Below are 22528 nucleotides of genomic sequence, written 5' to 3' on the forward strand. Positions count from 1 at the left end.
ATGTTAACTTTCTGTAAAGGGAGACTGGTGTCTCCAGCAGCAATTTGTAATTCTCCTGTGACACTCCCAGTGGCACTATTCAAAGCACTATTTGAATTCTTTTCATCAGCTCATGTTCACAGCAAACATAATCTTCTGTTCTGAAGGCGGAGGGAGAAAGAAAAGAGAAAGAAGGAAAAAAAAAAAAAGAAAAAAAGCAGCTAGATCTTAGCTCTTCTGTCTGTGTTCCCAAGCATCCAAGTGTTTGTTTGAACAGCCTCCCCTGACACACATTCTCATTTGTCACGGTGCTGATGATACCTGCGATGTCTCTGAACCCGTCTGGCGCAGCCTGGCTGGGCTGGGGAAGGGGGAGGTAAACAGGCCCATGACTTTATTCACTGTAATGGCATTTGTGCCTTCTAAAGATCAAAGGCCAGGGAAAAAAAAGGTGGGGGCAGGGGAAGAGAAAGAAAATTGTTCACTGTAGACCTAGTGAGGAGCTTTCAGAAGTGCCTGTGAGAAATTAGGTGCCTCTCTCGCACATTTGATCATCTAACTTTGAAATCCTGGTGAGAGAGCTTAGAGAGGGATCTGAAGAGAAGGGAGAACAACCACTCGTGAGTCAGGACTGTTGGGGAAAAACGAACAAGGAAGGTGCCAAATTTAACTGGATTTGGATTTATTTTCTTTTTCTAAATGCCAACTTTCCTTGTTCAGCCTGGTAGTTAAACAAATGAGAGGCTTTAAAACTGCAGTTAGCTACAGATTAAAAGGAAAAAAAAAAAAGAAATCTGTTGTAAATGCATATATTTTGTTGCCAGCTATTGGGATAAAAGAAAGCTTTCTCAAATGGTGTGGTATGGGTTCCTACAATGGTCTCTATGGGTTAATTTGCCTTCCATAGGATTTCCCATGAAGAAAGATGAAAGCTTTATGCTCATTACTCACCATGCAGTATATGTTTATGTTCGTTATTCATATCTTAATACTGTAAAGACTTCAGTAGCATTTTTTTCCTGTTTCAAACTATTGTGCACACTGCAGAATGTTCCAAGCTTCTGTGTTTCATATATGGAGTTTCTTTCAGCAGGTTTCATGAAACAGAGGGTGGTCATTATGGTGCATTCACATCACACTAAATAGGAGTTAATGATGTATTCTTATTGTACTGTTTTCACTAAAAAATCTTTATAAAATTTGAGGCTTTTCTCAAAACACAGCGATATCAACACGAGTAATTTTCTTGGGCTTAGGGGTGAATTTCTGACTAAGAGATGTGAGAATTGAAAACTTGGACCATTGTACATTGCTTTTGTGATTTTCCAATCCATACTTTGATTTCTTCTCTGAAAAAGGCGGATCAAGGAGTAATCACAGGCTGCAGACTGGTGTGGAGATGAGGGACTGAGCTTCCCCCTTACCAGGTCAGTGATCCAACTGCAACACCACAGAGTCAGTCCAGTCTGTCAGAACTACTCCCCTTGTTCCAAACTATTGTTTGTCAACCCAGAGAAAAACTTTATGAGGTGCCACTTGTAACCTCAAACTAGTTTCTCCCAATATTTTTAAAAACACATCCTTATAAATCCAATGGCATCAGCAGAGCTGAATTAAGTGACTGACTTCCTGAGGCCTGAACGAGTGGGGATGTATTTTGGTATGAAATTCAGTGAAAAGACTGCTGCTGTGAATGTGGATGGAGTTGTACCAAGCTCCAGGACAGCACTGTGAATCCTGGTGTCACACCTATGCTTGGAAATCCCAGTATTTTGCATGACCAAGGGGATATCTTTGATTATTTTGACAGGCTTATTGATCCGGATACCAAAGAGCAGCTGTGTGGATGCTCCTGCTGTGCAGCCGCATCCTGTGTGCCTCAAAAACCCCAAAAATAGGTTAAAGAGGCACATATTAAAATGTCTGAACTGCATTTCTCAGTCACCTATCAGTCAGTGGCCTCCTGAGGCACAAAGGTTTTTGCTCTGTTAAGCAGAGCATCAGCTTTGTGTATGTGAATAACAAATGTGGGTTTCATTTACACTGTAGTAATTACCTTAAATAGCCTTATTATAGTTGATGTTGTAAGTGGGTGGGCAAAACAAGAGTAATCATAAAGGAAAGTCCAAAAATATTCATTCACTAGGGAGGTCATCAAACAGTTTCTCCCTGCAGTCATTCCTGAAGAGGCTCTGGGGAAGTAACAAGAGGTTGAATGGCTGCATAGGTGATTTAATATAATTTAGCCTGAGAAATCCATGAGCCTCAATGTGGTCAAAGCCTCACACAATTTGGTGGCACTGGGCCTGTAGGTTTATTTGTTCCAGGCTGAAGGCAGCAGAAAGAAATATTAAAAATGCAACTTCAGTAAAATCCTGAAAATGTAGATTAAAGCAGAATTCATTCTATTAATTTTTTTCCTAGAATAGAAGTTATTCCAGCTACATTATAAACTTAAAGGACTGTCTGTTAATTATTAAATTCGCTGTTTAATAATCTAACAGACTCGCTTGGAATTGCATTAAAAACTGTTTTATGTAAATTTGTTCAGAAATTTGTTCAATTGTCTCATTTTTGAAGCAGTTCTATGTCATACAGTTATTCAAACTTCACAGAAGGTCACTTGATGCCATTTATGTGGAACATCTTTCTGCTGATAATTTTGTATATTTTATCATGCATGTGTCTCCTACATTTATCAAGCAAATATCTTTCCCCTTTTAATTTACAGAGTAAGGAATGGATGTAAGAGAACAGTTTTTCTTTGCTGCTGTGAGGGAAGGGAAATGTACCAGTGCTTATGAAATTGCTACGTTATGGTTTGTTTAGGACATAATTAAGACATCAATCAGAAAGGGCTGATTCCTTCACTAGCAAAGTTAATGAGATATTAACCAGCACTTTGAAGCTTGATTCAAGCTATCATTCCACTATTTCACAAGTCCTCCAAATTCCTACCTTTATGGTCAGTGGTAGTGTGAAAGAAGACTTTTTAATGATTTCCTATAATTTTAATTTTTTTTTTAAATTCCAAATGCAAGAAAGCAATTTTGATCATTGCAATAAATTTCTGGGTGTAAGTTATCACTAAACTGTTTTGATTTAACCTGCTTGCAAATTGACAGTGCAGAGTCTCTGGGTGACAGCCAGCTTTGCTGAATAACTTGCAAGTGTTGAAGGCACTGACAACTCTTGCTGAATGCACCAGAATTCTGAACTTTCAATAGAAAGCATAAATTAAAGGAGGAGATCCAGAGCAGTTTATCCCCAATCCCTCCCTGAAGGACTGTATTTCACAGGAATATTGTCATGAAGATGACCATCAAAGAAGGGAGAAAGTCAACATCCTGATTTTCTGAGAGGGTGACACAATTGAACAGTTCTCTAAATATTTGCTTTAGGAAACTTGATGCAACTTTTTAAAAGGATTCTTCAATGACCTTATAGCCAGACAGCACAGAGGTGATAATTGAAACATCTCCAGACTGTAATGAACAGCTGCTGAATTGCAGCAGAAAACTGCAACTTGAACAGTTGCATAGATTTCTTATTATAAAATACCTTTTTGTTACTTAAAATCTCCTGGACAGCTCTTTATCCATCTCTTCAATAAGTTGGTATCATTCATATTCCCCTATATAATACCTCATCCAAATGACTGAAATTGTGGAGGCTTTCCAGGAAGACAAAAAGCTTGAGATAAATACATGTATACCCATACTCAAACAGAGATCTTAGATTGTTTGCTTGTATTTTCAACATGTGATAAATGAGAGTGTTGCTTTCATTGTTACACACAGTCCAGTACTATTTTCAGAACAAGATAGACAATGCAAATGTCCTTTTTTAGCCTTTTTTATCATGACTCGTCCATTGTAAAGAATCAGTTTGGGATTTTTTATTTCTTTACCCATTTGTTCCTGGATTTAAAAAAAAAGCGTAAAATCTGGTGTTATTTGAAATAGGTGATATTGTGTCACAGTTTTCTGCTTGTCTTATCAGAGACAGAGGTGAAAATGAGTTTATATAGTACTAATATAACATTCTCTTCATAGAGAGAATATGGGGAAAAAATCCATTGTAATTACTTTCAGATTTCCTTTCATAATTCACTCATAAGCTTAATTTTTCTCACCTATTGGTGTATGCTAATCAGCTGTATTAATTATTTCATGTTGAAAGAGACTACTTTATAATTAGTTGGTTGTATCATTTGAAGCAAATGCTACAGTGAATTGTACATCTTTTTTAATTTGGAAATCATCTGCAAGCAATTTTCTCAAAAGTTTTTTTTATTTTCAGCAAATTGTTTACCTAGTAGTTATACTTCAGGAATTGCTCTCTGATAATGTCTGAAAACTGATTTTGGGTGTTCAATACTTCATTTTTTAAAGTATTCTAAATATCAGTCACTTTTTTTATATAGACACATATGGATGTATTAATTTTTAGTACAGTAATTCCTTAATTTTCTGCATTGCTTTTCAAGGAAAGGAAAACTTTTCTGAGAAGACACCTAGTTTTATATAATTGGAAATACAGTTCAGATGCTGCTTTGACAGATAGATGAAGGAAATTTGCAGCATACACTGGAAAAACCATATCTTGCAGGGAGACAACTTTCACTGCAAATTCAAAGCTTGCCACTGCAATCCTATTGGATTTTCTTGTATAATCGTGATCACTCCTTTATTTCCCACCCCTTTTATTTCCCACCAGTATTTCTGGTATTCAAGTGACATTTAATTCTTGCACTGTCATCTACTGTGAGCACCACGTGCACAGTTGGAAATAGTGTCTGAACACAGAAAGTTTTCCATTTTGACAGCTGATTGATAACACAGAACAGCAGTAGCTCAGTGCTGCCAAGGTTTGTTAGGGCTGGTGTTTGTGTTGTGATTTTCTGTTTTGAATAGCTGAATCAAGGGTTGAAGAAGAAGATGAAAATAAGTATTTCTCATTTGCAGTGAGGTTTCCTATCTGTAACCCACCGGGAGGTTGTTCCTATCCAATCCTAAGATCTGTAGGAGATATGTAATTTAGAGAGGTTATTATTTGCTAACTAAATAGAAGCCCCCATTATGGAATGAAGATCACATTACATGGAGCTATGGAATTTCACATAAAATTAGAAAAGATGCATTTTACTTTTAAGCCTGAACTCATTTTTCATGAGGGCTCCATGAATAATTCTGGCTGAAAGTGCCAGTTGTATTCTCCATATTATTTTCAAAAGCCTACTGAACAAAATGCTGCATATTAAAATGCATTCAGTGGTTCATAGATAAGTTTGGGGGAAAACTGACCAAAATTTCTGGTCTCAATGGTGCATAACAATTTCTTTAAACTCATATTAAAATTATTTGGAATTCTATTAATCACATTTTCCTACTATTTATATTTAAAAGCTAAATTCTAGTATAAGTAAAGGGAATTCTGTGCAATCTTTGTGGTGTTAGACTGGTGCTATTAAACTTGAATCTGTGCCTCTTTGAGTGTTAGAAAACACAACTGTTTCACTTGTCTTTTTGTGTCTCTCACAATGTTGTATTCTCCCAGCACAGCTTGTGTGCTGATATATCAAAGCACTCAATTTTTAGATTGCCTATTTTCAGGAGAGGCTGGTGTTTGGGCTTGAATCTCTCACCCTTCTAAAAAAAACATTCTTTAAGGAATGCACCTCTTTGAACAACTTTTTTTTGGAGTGTCTGGGTGTTCTTCAGAAAATCCAAAGGACTATATTATAAGAATATGATATCACAGTCTCACAGTTGTATTTAAACTGTGATAAATATGATAATGGGCTCTCAATAATCAAACCTTCCTATGATATCAAAATACTAACACTATAGCTTTTCCTGAAGTGCAGGTTCATTCCTTTGTGTTGAGCTGGTTTTTAATATAGATTCATTTATAGGAAAATGATGGAATCTCTCATCCACCACCAGCTTTATTTCATTTTAACTTTATGTAATCTAATCTGTGGGCTTTTCAAACACAAGTAGCAATGTAGCATTTCAGTAATTTAAAAACTCAGTTGCATGGTAACTTCTTGAAGGGGGGAGGGTGTAAAATAAAAGTCAGATGAGACAAAATTGGACAAAATTACAACATTTCTGTTAAGCAATATGATGAAGGACAAATAGGCACCAGAACAATATTAATGTCCAGTTTCAGCTCTCTCACAGGTCCACTGAGTAACCATTAGATAAACTCTTCCTACACTCTCTTTACTTTCATTTTCCTGTTCCATCTATTTGCAATCCATGGAACTTTTTTTGTGTTTGTACTTAGAGCAGTAATTCCACTACAAAACACCCATCTATGTACTGAAAGCCAGTATGAAAATGTATCTCAGTCTTCTGGTAGAATAATGTAAAAAGAAATTACTCTGTCATTGAAAGCTTCTTTGTCAAAAATTTTAAATGGGTTTTTAATATTTTTTTCATGGTTCCTCTTTATCTATGATTCAAAGTTGAAGTTGTTCATACCAGCTTGGCTTTTTTCCCCCCTTTGTAGTTCAATATTTCTGTCAAGAAAAGTCACCTTATTTGTACTGAACATCAAGCAACAGAGCCATCTGCACCAAAAATTCTTAGAACAAATCCAGTGATTTATGTTTAACTCTGCTTCTTCCCAAGTGCAGCTGGAATAACCAAATCAACTTTCTGGTTTTCATCCAATTTAGATAAAACATAAAGCCAGACAACAAATTCACCCTGTATACTGATAGTGGCTAATTTTCAAGTTCTTACTAATTATGGCCCCTAATTAAAACCAAACTACACAGTTTTATCAGAAAGTACAGGCAAGAGAACAAATCAGGTGCTTCAAAAGTGCTGGAGCACAAGATTTTCTGGTAGAGGATTGTATATAGTAAACTATATTATAACTGTATTAAACTATAATAAGCCTCATGGCAGATCCATGGCTTTATTTCCAACTGAGTAGCTACACTGGATGTCACATGGAATTTGTTGAAATTCTTCATGTTTGAAAAAGTAGATAGAGGCTCAGAATGAGTTTTCCCAGAATGGTGTCTGCAAAAATGCAAAATATATTCTCAGCTGCAATCATTCAAGAGACCTGCATTGAGTGAAATGCTGCAAAATTTGGCCTAAAGCATATTATTTACCAATTTTTAAAAAGTCACAAAACAGATACCAAAATTGGTGTGATGAATGTGCACATTTCTGTGTTTGGGCTTTGTGTGTGTGTATGTGGGGGGCTGTTTTTGGGAGGATGGTTGATGCTGAAACCAAGAGAAGCATCTGAAGTAAAACCCTGAGCATTTCTTTCTGTCCCAAGGCTCAGGTGTCACATTGATCAGAGCTTTTTGAAGGATAATTTTCTCTTGCCAGCATTGAATATCTCTAAGGTTTCACTTGGGCCTAGTGTTGCCTGTAGCAGAGACTGGCTGCATTACCATGTGAGAATTCAGTGCAGGTTTGTGGGGAACTCATTACAAGTTTTCTATGACACACATTCATACACACCATGCCCCTTAAAAAAATGCAGAGGAAAGTGAGAGGTTTCACATTGTGTGAATTCAGTTAATTTTTCCTTATAGCACCTCATAATTTTCCAGGACAGAGATCATTAATCATCCCAAAGTGTGTAGAAGTATTGGGCAAGAGCTGTAAGACCATCAAATGCTGACCCTGAAGGAAATTAATTACTAAAGGTAAAAAGCAAGTGTTTTCTTAATTAAGCCACCTAAGCTGCCTGGTTTTGCAAATATTTATTAACACAATTCAGATGAAATCAGATCAGCACCTCTGGCTGCAGAGTGTTGTTTCATTGGACCAGGAGTCCTTGTTTCCAAATCCATATTCAATCTTTTAACACAGCAGCAAATTATATTCCCCATCTGTCTCCTGTGACAACACTAATGAATGTAATAACTGGATGGTGATGTACAAACACTTTTGAAGTACCTCATTCATAAAATATAGGAAGTATTTATTTATAATCTGTTGGGGAGTTGGGTTTTTATAGTTTCTGAAGTTTAATATTTTCAATTTTCTGCGTGTAACTGAAACATAAGTGAGCATGTGATAACCAAACATTCTTGATACAGGAAACTCTTAGGGCAGGTGAGTCTGATATCTTAAAGGTTTTCCCAGCCAATGTCTCTGTTCTAGAACTACAAATGCTTTACCATGATTTGAAGAACAAAAAGTCCTGAGACTGAACCAGCTCTGGCCTTGGGTTGTCCCACCCATGGTGGATCTGGGCACTTGCTGGAGTCCTGCTGTGTTCTCCAAGCACCTCCTGCCCCAGAATTAACCAGCAGTGTTCTTTCTGATTTGAGGGGGAGTGAGCAGGAGTGAAGCAGGTCCCGGTGTCAATGATGGGACAGGATGGAAGTTCACAGACTTTTGCAAACAGGTCAGGATTTGGTCTATACCACAAACCCTCCTGAAGAATTGGCCTGACAGAGGTTTTCCAAGCACTTTGCTAAGTCAGAGTTTGAATATGGGGGATAAAGCCCACAATTTTATAGTCTGAATCAGATTCTCTTTGACCTGTTAGAAAACAAAGCAAGTCATGCTGCAACCAGCCATGAAAAGTAGGAGTTTATTTCAGATTAATTTGTCACCTTTGGAGATGGTTGATGCATTAGTTCAGATGTGATGAAGAGAGAGAAGTGGGAAGAGAGGCTGTGAACTAAATTAATCCAAAAAGTGTTTGCTCATTAGGGAGCAATTATCACTTTGTATTCTGATCTTGTTTGTGTGGGGATGGGACTTGTGGCAACACAGCAAGGCCAAGTACTGATGTTTATTGCTCAGTGAGAGGCTGGCGTGACTAATTGAGAGGGAACAGATTCATCAGGTTTAGAGCTTGAGAAAAGTGAGGAGAAGATATTTCATGTACTTCTTTTCTCACTACTACAGTTTTTAAAGGCCTTCACTGCAGTAAAAATAGAATGATTTTTAGTAAAGTATGTTACAGATCTGCTATGTTCTAAACAGAAAAGTTTAGTTTAGTTTGGTTGCACTTCTTACATGTTAATTTCACTTTTATTGAAATATTTCACTTGAGGAAAGAACAATTCCATATTTTGAATTTTACCACTGATTTTGCTGTTCCCCACACCTCTTGTAAAGGATAAACAATAATATGTCCTTGTCTATCAAAAGTATAAAAAGGTTTCAACAAAAGCTATTACGTCCATGTGGATTGCCTCTGCAGTAAACCTTGGATCTTCGTGATTTGAAGCAATCAAACTTCTCAGCAAAGAATGAATGTTTAAATGTTCGTTTGAACTCATTGTGAAGAAGAATGGCACTGGCAAATCTAGAATTACTTCACAGAAATCACTTCTATTCTCTTTGGGTTTTTGCATTGCTCCTGTGATGCATTGCTTTGGAATTCCTCAGTTATTTTCATTTAAACTCAAAAGTAAATGAACAGCCACATCAGACCAAATGACTGCAGTATGAATTCCAGCTTGAGAATCCTCACAGCCAGGCAGGGGGATGTTTCCCTATAGCAAAGATAACCTCCAGGGCTATTCACACAAACTGGTCCAGGGAGACAGATCTCCTTGCTGTTCTTCCTCTGATAATGCAGACGAATGGGCCCTTGGTTTGAACTGTTGTTAGCTAAAACAATCTGTCTCCATCAGGATGTGGACAAATTATTCTCCCCAGGTAAATGTTACTCTTTGAAAATAGCCCCTCTCTTCCTACTCTTTGTAGCAAAGTTTTCCAGAAATGGTATCTTACTCTGGGTTTTTTTGTGGTTTGTTTGGTGGGGGATTTGTTGTTGCTGTTGTTTCTGTGTATGTGTTTCTTTAAAATGTCCAATTTTACTATGTTAAAGACTTCTGCTTTCATCAGGGCAAACAAGCTGCTCTTTAAGGAGTATCTGCTTAGTGAAATAAATGGTGTTTGGGGTTCACAGAACAGCAGGAATTTGTTCTGTTATCAAAGTTCTTTATTCAGTATGAAAATTACTGGCACTGGTGTGGTACTTTATAATAGATGGTCTTATACAAGTTTTGAAGAAAAGGGAGATCAATCTATAGAAGCAGGCCTTATATTAATAAGTATATATTAATAAGTATACTGCAATCATATACAAGTTGCAATGGTACCTATCTATATATTTGTATGTTCTTTTTGGTCTTTTAAAGACAGCGTCACAAGCCTAAAAATGTTTTTAGCTTAAAAAAAGAAGGTGTTTCTCTGGGATGCTCTGTGTCTGCCTCTGTTCAGCTTTGTTCCACGCTCAACTTTGCTAAATTCTGAATTTAAATTCTGAATCCTAATCTAGAAATTGCTGGCTATGAAAAGCCTGTTAATTTCTGTTTGTAAAATGTTCTGGTGTAACTTGAATTAAATGTAGTGCAGCTGGGAGTAGTCATGGCTAAACAATACATAGCATAAATTATCTCTATCTAGAGTGTCTGACTAGATAACATAATCAACAGGAGGCTGACAAAACATCACAGCCGCCTGTTGTCGCTGACAACTTCATTATTTCCATGATGTTCAGATGGGTAATTTGTTTCTGAGGAACAGCAACACTTCAGACACGTCCAACAGCCTCATTTACTTTTATAGGCTTCCCAAAGCTGGACGTGTTTGTACAGATTTAGGGGTTTTTCCTAATTTGGGGAACTTCAAGAACCATCAGCAAAGAGCCCTGCTCTGCCTTGGTTTTGCAATAGAGCAGCATTCCCTTCAATCAGAGCTGGTGCACACCTCTTGATAGGTAACAGCAGCTGCTCTTTGATTCCTTGGTTCAAACAGGAAGGGCTTTGAGGCTCTGATGGACTTCTTACATTATTTTATTTCTGTTTACCTTAACTTACACTCCAAAAAGATGCCAAATGACTCTGTAGTTTTGTAGCTCTGACAGCCATGGCCCGATTCTCTTCCACTGCAGCCAGGAATTATTATTCTCAGGAATTTTCCAAGTAAAAAGACTAGCAGGGGTAAAAAAGCCACTGTGAAAAACATGCCATCTTTAAAGAATTCTGACCAAACAGTTCTGAGTTTCTGCAGTTCATTTAAAATATTCTGAAATACAAGCAGCAAGTCCACAGCTGCCACAAAGCTGAGAACTCCTCCCCTCTGCATCCTTCCTCTGGGAGTCTGCAAGCCCCAGATGTTGATGCATCTGCCAACTCCAGCCCTGCAGAGAGCCTGGGGATGCCAGATCCCAGGTTGGGCTGAGGGGACTGTGAGCTGTGGCTGCAGAGGAAGCCTGGGGGATCCAGTTCTATTTGGTCACTTACATCACATTGCCTCAAATATTTCAGAATACTTGGGAAAATTCTTTTCTAAGATTAGCCCAAACACAATTATTTTTTCTTCACTCACAATTTCAGAATTTTTAAAGTTTGATCATGTCTGTGGCTGATCAGCTGGGAAATATTTGTCCTTTTTATAAGCATACTGAATACTTCTGTGTCTCTGTGGATAATAGGTTATTTGCTATGGATTTGGATCAAGAACACAGGCTAAAGTAACTAGTGAAATAATAATACTCAGTTCCATGTCCTTGAAGAAACCAGGGAATGGGACAGAGAATAAATAAATTGGCAAAGGGGTATGTGTGAAAGATGATAGGTAAACAAGGAGCCAGAGAAGCAGGAATTGCCTAAACCAGAGTTGGAATTTAATACAGTACCTTATATGTATAAAAATGTGCAAGAAAGGATGAGCATGGGGACAAAGAAACATGCACTTTTATGTGTTTGTTTGGGGGGTTTGTTTGGTTTTTATTTTATCTTTCACACTGAATAGTTTTGACTGTATGAAAAGAAAAAAACACCCCATTGTCTTGTTTCAAAGAAAAAAGTCACTTTAACTACCTTTCAAGTAATGGATTTTTTAAATGAGAGTGCAGACAGGTACCAGAATGTTATCCACGTTACTTTGGGAGGGGGAGACCCTATTCCCAAATCTCCAATCTGCCTGGCTCCATTTCTGTGACAGTGGATGGAGATCTGATATTTGAGCAGTATTTAGTGAGATTTATATCTTTTAGTGAGATTATGAGCAGTCTATAAATGCAGCTTTGTCCCCTAGGAGGGCAACAGCTTTGCCATTGATGTATTTTAAGTGAAGTCAGGCTCCATGTGAGTTTCTTCACTCCAAACTTCCCATCCAGTTTCTAGTGGGAAAAACCCAAATGTTTGTCCCAAAGATGTAAAGAAGCGCTGGGTTCTGGGGATGGAGGACTCGATCCCTGTGGAAATCCGTCTGCAAGAACATCGCGTCCTGGGGACAGGGCGGTCCCTGCTCGGCTTTTGGACAGCTGGGTGGACGCTGCCACCTATCGATGGATGGAGAACGGGAAACCCGAGAGCTTACACCGAGCTCCTCGCCCCAGAAATGTCCCAGTCTCTGGGAGGAACAAACACGGTTTTCTAAACGCAGCTAATGGCCAGCACAAGGCTAAAAGTTGTGTTGCTGAAAGCGTGTGAAGCTGGGAACAGCGCAGGGTGAAGGTTTGGGGACATGTGGCACTGAATCGGCCAACTTGGGTGGCCTCTTTAAACAAAATGCACCACATTTCACAAAAATGCGCAGCTTTAGCAGCAGAAAGAATCAGCAGCAGCTTGTGGGATCAGCTCTCCTCGTGTGCTGCAGGTAGGGAGCTTTCAGACTCATCAATCATGGAAGGAAAACCTGCCACAACAGGTTAAGTCAGCAGTGAAAGTACGGGCAGCAAAATGCTCTGTGCAGCTCTGGAGAGAGGGATGCAAGTGCAATAGGAACTGGGTGACTTCTCTGAACTCTAATGGAAGCATCAGAGGCTGAGGATGGGCAGGTTTCTGCAGGAGATCAGACTAAAGGATCTTCTTCCACGTGTTTCATCATAAACCCAGGGGTTTGTTTCTTGTAGGTCTTTTAGTCTTCTTTATTTCCAGAACTGGATGTAGGTGCCTCTCACAGTTATTTACCAACATTCAATAATCATTTCCAATAATTTAATTTTTTATAACTTGCTAAACGTATGATTGCTTTTTTTACCTTACTGAGCACTGTTTTGTGTCTTCTGGCTTTTGAACAGATTAATTATGAATTTATATTCATAGATCAAGAAGATTATAAATATATTTTCTTGATATGACAAAAAAGCTAATTGTCTTTCATAAGAACTAGGCTTGGGCAAGGAAACATCTACTATTGTACACTACAACTACAGTTAGTAGTAACTACAGTTACTATTCTACTAAATACTGTTTGGGTAGAAAAATGACTAAGCATTCAAAAAATTGAAATGGCAATCGTAAAAGGAGTGCTTTCCACCAAGCTGAAGGGAGAAAGCAGAAGATTGTATTGAACCACAATGAGAAAGTGCTAGAAAATGTTTAAGAATAGACTAATTTCTGGAAATTCACTTTATGTTTTTCCCTTGAAAACAGCTGGAAATTGAGAATTCCTTTACAAGTGAGTTCCATAGATGAGGTCTATAAAGACAAAAAAAACCTTAATTGGGGATTTTGACTCAGAGGAATCATCCCTATTTAGCACAGCACTGAAAATGGAGTTCTTAGGTTTACATTTATTTTTAACTGATTTAGACATTTCAGATTTTCAGCATGCTTTTTCCAGATAGATCTCAGTGTTAGAGGGGCATTTGGTGATTTTCAAAAGATTTCCAATTTCTTCCTGTTGGCCAGGAGCAGAGACCTCAGTCAGCTCTCTGACTATTGATCCTTGGAAGGACCAGAACAAAAGAGGTTCCCCTGTACACAGAGGGCCTGTGATTTTCATGGTGCGGGAGAAGGAACATCCTGCATAGAATATTGTAACAGCACTCTGCAATTCTCTGCTGCAGTAACTATTTGCATTAGTCTCATTAATTAGTCTCACTAATTGATAGTCTCATTATGCCCTGGAAATACATCTGTGTGCAAGCTTTCACACACATGTACAGGCATGCACGTGTGCTGATTGAAAACCTCCCAAAGAATGGCTTGATCCAGATCCAGATTGGTTTAAAAAATACAGATTAACTTCAACATCCATGGCATACAAATATCGGGCCCAGGACTACATTTTAGCCTCAGCTACTTGGGCAAAAGGATGCCCTTGGGTATGAGACACAGCATCCTTAGCTGAAGTTTGAAGTGTGGGAGAATCAGGCTGATCAACTGATTTTGGGAGGTTTCCAATATTTTCTAAAAATCAAGCATCCTGTCTGGGTAAAACCAGGGGGAAAAAATCAGCACTTTGTAAGAATAGCTCTGCTATCTCCTTAAAAACAGCCTAAAATACTTTTTCTGTAGATATGAGTGGTCACTGGCTATGACCTGGAAACTGGTGTGTTTTGGTTTTTTCATTATCTGATGTTGCACTAGAGTGTTCTGGATGCATGAATTTAACCTGATGGACTGTCTAGAAGGATAACAATTTTCTAAGTTGTTGTTTATCTTTGATTGTCACCTTCACTGTTTTTAGAATTCTGTATATGGGTATTTGAAATATTCCACATTTGACTTTGTAAAATTTTTGTGGGTTTCTTTGAGTTCCAGCATTTGCATTTTTTTTGCCCTATAGTGAAAAAATGAGATTTTGAAATCACTGTTCTATTTTGGAAGCTCTTAATGCAGACACTACACAATCTGCTTTAGCTGAAACATCCGTAGAGTGTGCTTCTGTTATCCATTTAATAATCTTTTTGAGGTGTAACCTGTTCAGGCTGGGAGCTTCCCAGTGATGTTGCAGATGTCCCACAGCTCTGGCTATGGCTGCTGCTGTTGTTGCTGTGATTGCAGACATCTGTAGTGGTAGCTTGCTCAGAGAAAGAAGAAACAATACATCACATGCAACAAGCACTACTGCATTGTGATTTCCCCCCCTTCCTCTCACTGTTTTAGCGTAAAACCAACTGCTTGAGGCTGGCAGAATTAATGTCTTTTTGCTCATACTTCATGGCAAATTAATTACAATCACAGTTTTGTTTACTCTGGCAGTAATTATTTTTTCTACTTGCATGCTGTGCTGCTGATCAGTTTTAAAGGCTATAAGAAGCTAAAAGCACACAGAAGTCATGGCATCTCTCACATGGAGGCTTCACATATTACTCACTCCTACATCTGCACAGGTAACTGGGACAGAGTTAAGGCACCAAATATTCTACCTGTGATACAGCACTGCTTGCCTTAAATACTGCTCTGCTCTGAGGTGTTAAGCAGCAATCTTGGACTTCAGTAATTACTAGTAATGGGCTTTTTCATATCTGATCATTCATGCAGTGTAAAGAAGAGATTTACTCATTCTGCCCAGAGGCTGAGCCAGAAGAGACAGCAAAGCTAATGTGATTCATTGAAGGAAGAGAGTGGACAATTACCAGCAACTTGTTTACGTTTTGCCTTGGATAGCCTAAGCTGGTAAGTTATATTTAACTCTTTAATGCACATATTCATTCAATTATTCATTTCAAGTATGATTGATTCATAAACATACAGTGTTGGGTGGTTTCTCAGCTGTTGTGTTTTCCTAGCTGTCTATAGAGTGTAGCATATATGTGCCACAGACAACAGAGAGTGACATATAATTTAGGTATTTCATTTTCTTTCTCTGCCATATGTTTTAAGGGACATTAGGTCAATATATAACAATTGAAAAGGAAAAAAAACCCCAAAGCTTTTATAAAGGTAACTATTTTATATTCATTTGTATTTGAATTTGGCTTTTAAAGGACCCTGGTAATGGGTAATAAAATGGTTACTTCAGTGCTTAGGTGCAAGTAGAAATCCATCACAAAGATGAAGCTGCAGGATATGCAGCATGAAATGTGTTTTGGGAGACCTTGGTCCCTGGTTTGGTTCATGCATAGCACAGTGACAGTCACACAGACTGGTTTGATGGGTACTTCCAGTGCAGGGCAGTAATTGCTTCCCCAGAGATCTGCTGTGAGACTTTTGTGCTCTTTTATTCTTGGAAATGCAAACTGCTGTTAATTATGACTGTTTGTAAGGGGAGCTGCTGCTGTTATTTTCTCTAGTCCTGCCTTTCTCAGCAAAACCTGGTGCTGTGCTGCATGTTGTAGTGCTCACCTTGCTGTAGGGATGAAAGGTGGATCACACAGGGCTACTCCAAACCCTATGGAGGTGTCCTTATTGTCATCCTGACCCACATCAGCTTTGTGCAGAGGCTTCCACAGCTGAAAATCTGAAATGGGGCTGTTCTGCACATCTCCTTTTTCTAAATTATTAGTGTTCCATGTGCTGCAACAACTCTAGCTCTGACAATGACACATCTTCAGGTTAAGAGCATTTCAGCTGGGGGATTTGTTGTTTCAATCAAGACAATGCATATTTCAGGTCTTCACCTGATCGTTGAGGCAAGGATATGATTGTAAAAGAAATCAAATTAATAACTTTTTAAAGGAGTCTAAAACTGCTGTCATGAAATAGTTTATTTCTGTAAAAAAATCCAGCATCCAAAACCCCTGTGTTTTCTATCACAGGATCATGTGAATGGAGCTCTTCTGTCCTTATTTCTTACTATGCCTTTCACTCATGATTTTTGCCCACTTTCATTCCCATTGCTCTACTATAAGTTATTTCTAAAGCCTAATAAGGTCCCACTTCCAGAAAGTTTTCCAGAATATGCAACTTGTGTTTTTTTCTTCATTTCATACCTTGTACCTGACTAGGAAGGATGTAAGTATGATAATCTGCAGCAGCATTTTGCACTTCACTGTTTGAGTACACTGGTGAAAAAATGCAGCTCATTTGCATCACATCATTCCAGCTATTGCTTTATTGTTCCACATTTATTCCCTGCACTTGTTTGGGATGCTGATGGTGAGTATACAGGGAACATATCTATGTTCCAAGTCATTTGTGATTCACCAATTCTGTGTAGATAGCAAAGATGCCATCTGTTTTATTGTTGAATAGCTGCAATATCAAGAATGTTTACTTAGCTTCTCTATAGATTCACCTGCTCTTGACTTCACAGAAACATTCATGAGATTATAAAAGATTCTGTTCTCTTCCTCCATCAGTGTCAGGTTTGGGATCTGCTCTGGCTCTTTACTGACAAAACTTCCATGAGTGCAAGGGCATGCTGAAGTTACTGCCCTCCAAAGTGGTGGTTTAGGTGGTTACTGACACACTGCTGTTTTCTTCTCAGTGGATAAACCCTGGTTCATTGACCAGATCAAGGTGGGAAGGACTCCAGCAACCCCAAGGAACTGTAATATCTGGAGTCAAATTCTGTTTAATCACAGTCCCTGAGAACACTAACCCATGCCATAGGAAACAGATTGGTGGTTAATTGCTCTGAGACTTTTCTGGGTTGGTGACACAGTTTAGCACCCCAGTGATGCCTAAAGTTGCTTTGGTTTAAAGCCTACACCTGCACTCTGGAATGCTGGAACAGAGACTGCAGTGGATGTATTGAAACAGAGAAAACAGCCCTGCCAACTGTCTGAGTTTTGAATGCATATTGGAGAGGTGTCACTAGAACACCTCTCCCAAAGACTCTGATTCCCTGGAAAACTGGCAGGTGCTTCTCCTTTATTTGCTCAGGTTAGAATTTTCTCATAAACAAAAAAGCTGCAGTCAAGCTGTTCTCTGTAGAAATTTGAGATTCTGGAAACAACTTCTCCTTTCTCAAGGAAAGCTTTAACTTGATGACTTTCAAGAGATTCTGTGAAAAACATCTGGGCAGCTGAGTTTAAGGAGATGGAGACAAACACAGTTCCTGCATTAGTGAACACCAGAGAAGAAATAGGGCTTTTTTGGAGTAAGGATGGCAAAATTCAATTTGTTGGTAATTATTTAAATCCTTGAGGGTATTAAAGTAGTTTGGTCTGGTGAGACAGAGAGAGAATGTTATCAGCCTAGAGAACATGGATAGAGGCATAAGCCATGTTAGGTTTTATACCAGGAATTCTTGTTTTGTTTAAATAATACCACAATAGGTAGGAAAAGTCCTATTAAGTAGATGTTCCTAATTTTTTTAATGCATACTAACTAAATACCTACACAGCCCCTCAGTGAATTCCCATATTGGCTTTGTGAGCCCTGTAACCTCTCCTGTGCCACTCAGATGTGCTGAGCCTGTTGCTTTTCAAATAAAACAACACAACCAAAGCAGACACAGTGCAGCAGGCTGACCTGCCTTTGAATTGAGAATTGGTTGGGTCTACTCTTCTTCGTCCTCATCTTGAGGGTGGATAGGTTTGTGTGGCAAATGCAGCTACTCCTTCTGTCCTGAGTTCACTATTAACTGTGTGGTGTTTGGTATTCCAAACTTGTATTCTTGTAATCAAATTATTTTGGGAAATTGAAACTTCCTTTACAAACATACTTATGGCCCCCCCTGACCATTCACTCTTTGGGTCTGTGTTTTGACCCATATTTAATTGATGAAAAGAAAGTTCTTGAAAACAGAAGGAAAGGGAGACATTTATGTGGGACAATCTGTAGCACTGTGTACTAACAGAAATTGGAAGTGTTTCTCTAAATAACTGAGAAATAAATTATTATTAGATTTGGAAATTTGCTGAGTTTCTTTAAAGTACTAATAACATAGAAAAGTGGGAGGTGGATAATCAGTTTACTCCATAAACTCAGAGAAAATCAGTCAAAAATCCTTGCAGTATTGCTTCCTCCTGAATCCCAGAGATCTTCTGATCATCTCCACACTTGCACATTTACTTCAATTCCCTTGTGATTGCACAGAACTCAAAACTGTTGTTCAAATGTAACAAAGTCTTTTCATCCCATATGACAATTGTGTTGACTCTTCCTTCAGAGACCTGGTGTCTCTTCAATTCCCCTGGAGCATGGAGAACATGTGAAATTATTTGTAATAAGATATTTTTGTGCTCAGGGTGTCTGCTCACCACAGTGTACTGTGAGAATGGAAGATATAGAAAGCTTAAGAGACCTGGGTGGTATCTTTAATCTTAAGGACAAATACCTGCCAAAACCAGCCTCAACAGCAGGGTGAGTGTTCAGTAAAGAATGCTTTTACTGGAAATAGTCATTAAAGTCTGGTCCTGCCATCCAGTTTGCTCAGAAGAAGGCTGAGACCATGAGAACAACAAAGAATTTCTATCATAGTACCAAAAAAAAAAAAAAAATTATTTCCAGAAAAGATAGTCTGAAAGGGTAGCCAGGTTTACTGTTACAACTGTGAATTCTCCAAGAGAGGCATCCTGCCTTACAGATGTGTGCACACTCTTGTCAGGGGAAAAGGAAAATGGGAAGAAATTATGCACTTTTATCACCTTTTCACTTAGAAATCCATAGGAACAGTTTCCTATGCCTGCAGTTGGGTCAAATCTGGTTCTTAGTTTTCCTTTGGAAAGGCAAAATTATTTTCACATAACATATTTCCAGAATTAAATATTAATTCAATTTTTCTTAATACCGAAAAATTACTGTAATGATAGAGCACAGAAAGCATTGTTTAATTATGAGATAATATGGAAATCCAGTTAGGTGGGGCAATCAGAGAGAGGCAGCAGTCCGTCTTGGAAGGGTTTGTACTCTAAATGGACAGGACAAACACAGAGTAGGGTAAAGTAATACAACATGTACACACAGCCAGTGCCTGCCCACTACATGAGGCTTGAAACTGTCCACAGCAACATTTACTTTTGGGTGTCATTTTTTCTGACTCCTGTACTGCCAGAACTCTGAAAAATACATTGTTTCCCTCATTTATTGAAACCCTTTCTCCTTATACAAATTAGTAAATAATTCTGAGGTGGTCTGCTTTATTTTTACATTTTTAATTCTCTGTCTCCATAGATATCTATGGGTCTAATTCCATAAAGAGCAATTTGCCATTAAGACAGTCCCAACCATGCCTCTGTGTGTCCAGAAACTGTGTGTGAAAGTGATTTCAGCCGCACCGTGCGTTCCAGCCACACACTTCTGATCAGCGACGCTGGTGTAGCAAAACCCCACTAAATGGCTGCTGTTTTCCTTCCAGAAAACCCTGGCTGAGAATGACCCAGCAAATGCACAACCTGAGCCTCCTGCAGAGCAAAAAGGCCAGCATGCCGTCGTCCCCCAACGCTGCCAAGCGGCTGTACAGGAACCTGTCGGAGAAGCTGAAGGGCAGCCACACGTCCTTCGATGAAGCTTATTTCCGAGCCCGCTCCGACCGCCTCAGCCTCCGCAAGGCCTCCATGGTAAGGGCCTGAGCCCCACCACGCTGCCAGCTCACCCTCCAATTCACCCTCCTGCTCATCTCCTTCATCAGCTGCCTTTTCATCATTCATTCATGTGCAGCGCTCATCATCCCGCTTTGTTCCCTGGCAGGTGTGCTCTTCCCAGCCTTGGCCTTTGTCAAAACAGAGTCTGGCCTTCCTGAGGGGTAAAGACACCTACTTCAAGTGTGAAATGCTTACATTTTACATCTATTATTTTAGGAGTAAATATGCTTATTTTAGGAGTGAGGTTGTAGCTTGGCACTTACATGACAAAATGTGAATTAAATCTATATATGCGAGTATTTCTCTACAAGAAAAGAATAAAGTATTTTGAGGAAAGTGAGGATGGCTTTAATAGAAGTTCCCATTTTTCCAAATGTCAGAGCAAATGGAACTTTCAGGCATGGCAGATAAATGCAAGGCTGTGGTGATGGTCAGTACATAAGACTGTGGAATAAAGAGATCACATGTGGAGTCTGGCGTGGATACCCAACCAAATCCCATCCAAGCACTCTGGTACCAGCACAGTAAAATTTAGAAACACCTGCTGGAATTTACCCTCACAAGGGCTCCTGCTGCTGCCAGTGCTGCTGAGGTTACACAACCCCCAGTGCACACATCTTGGGGAATGGACTTTGTCCCTGAAATAACAGCCCAATGTAAATTCAGTGTACAGCAGAATATTTTCTATTTGCTGGAGGAAGATGAACCTGCTTGCTGATATTGCCAAAACAAAATAAATTCCACTTTTTCCTAAGCAGGAAGGACATACTCTTAAATGTCTCCTCTCAATTACTGAGTTTGTCTCCACTTTTGCAGAGCAAAGACTGATGATGGAGTCTGTGAATGCACCAGGAGATGCCCCTTGGAAGCAGCACTCTGCTGCACTCAATCAGATGGTTAGTGCAATGCAGAACTAAACTCAGAGTCTGACTGTGCCAGACAACAAAAATATTAATTACATTTTGTCAGAAGGGAAAAGGACACTCTAGACTCCTTTAACACTCACACATTATGTAAGAGATATAACAGTGCAAGAATTGGAAATTATTTTTAATTCAATTAGCTGATGCTGTCACCTAGGATCATCCTTTCCTGAAGACAGAGGACCCTTGCATGACCCATGGAGACTGTTGTCTCTCTCCTATGATGAAAGACCATGACCTGAAGGAAGCAGAGGATCATCATAGCTGTTCCCTCTCACCTCTTCCAGAGCCAATAGATCCTTGGTTCATAAGAGAAGCCTGAAATTCAGACAAGGCTTGTGAGCTGGAGAACAGCCTTTTCATGTTAGCTAACAGCTCTACTTTTGAGGCTGGGGGTTTCCAAATGCTTTTCAGTTTGTAGGGGTGATTTGAACTGAGGTCTCAAACAGTGGGTAAATGATGAATTTTTAGATTAATTTTTTTAGCCACTGTCTTATCTTGTCCTTTTTTTTTTTTTTTAACTACAAGCTCATGTGTGACTGAGGGAGTGAAGGAGGAGAATAAACCAGCACTGGGAACATGCCAGAGCAGACTGACATGTAGGCTGAATGAATGCCAGTCTGTGAGCATATCTTCTGAGCAGTGTTTATCTAAATACACCCTTCAGATTACACATTTCTTCAAACATGGGCTCTTCTGTCATACTTCACTAATAAGAGAAATTGCCAGTGAGCTGAGCCAAAGGATTGAGGAGCAGGGCACTGCTGCTGGGGGCTGAGTCCTCTGCTAAACCTGAGGTAATAATTTACAACCTCAGATCTGTCCCTTTTCACTCTGTCAGCAGTGGGAGTGCTCATTCCATCAGACATCACCAACAGGAGACTTTGATTTTGTGTGGATGGGGATTAAATGGGACACAGACATACCTGTGCTAACTTTGTCCCCCCAGTCCACTACATTGTCATGGGAGTGTCACAGCTTTTGTCACTGGGAGCACCCAGCACAGGAACCTGCAGGTGTCACCAGTCTGGGGTCTGAGCTGGTGTCCACCACAGGCACTGAACAGACTCCCACTGAACTCTAGAGGATTTGGATCCCATTCTATCCATTCTGCTTGTTGTTTTCCCAGTTTTCCCTAGAAGTAAACAGCAAGAAAACCATCAGTGAAGGGGTGGAAACATTCCAGGTCAGGTTGCTAGCTCATGTATTTTCTAATCATTGAGTTTCTGTGCCACTGAGCTAAGTCAAGGAGTAAAATCATGTCTCCAGACAAGTGAACAACATTTGTTAGAATTTGTTTTCTTTCAGCTTTGGCTAGTGAAGAGTTTTCTTTCCACTCTCTCTTGCTGTGCAACACTTTCCATTCAGTAAATTGTTGTCTTGCTGCAGACATAGCAATGTCCTAAAATAGCTTTATTCTTGAACTCATGTTTATCAAAACAAGTCTTTGCAGAAACTACTTTACCACT

General features: G+C 39.1%; 1 protein-coding gene across 5 annotated transcripts in view; it reads left to right on the top strand.

Moving 5' to 3' along the window:
- ANKFN1 (ankyrin repeat and fibronectin type III domain containing 1) overlaps positions 1–22528 on the top strand; it is a 125257-nt gene that overhangs the window by 40791 nt on the left and 61938 nt on the right. For 3 of the 5 annotated variants that reach the window (XM_086857184.1, XM_086857185.1, XM_086857183.1), the window contains 2 exons: positions 15206–15340; positions 19911–20112. In XM_086857184.1, the coding sequence (XP_086713310.1) occupies positions 19927–20112 (186 nt within the window). In that variant the 5' untranslated portion in view covers positions 15206–15340; positions 19911–19926. Of the gene's footprint in view, positions 1–14962; positions 15055–15205; positions 15341–19910; positions 20113–22528 lie in introns of those variants that run through there. The other 2 variants (XM_086857186.1, XM_023938731.2) reach the window with 1 other exon arrangement.

This window comes from Cyanistes caeruleus, chromosome 19, assembly GCF_971803275.1.
Source record: "Cyanistes caeruleus chromosome 19, bCyaCae1.hap1.1, whole genome shotgun sequence".
Taxonomy (NCBI): domain Eukaryota; kingdom Metazoa; phylum Chordata; class Aves; order Passeriformes; family Paridae; genus Cyanistes; species Cyanistes caeruleus.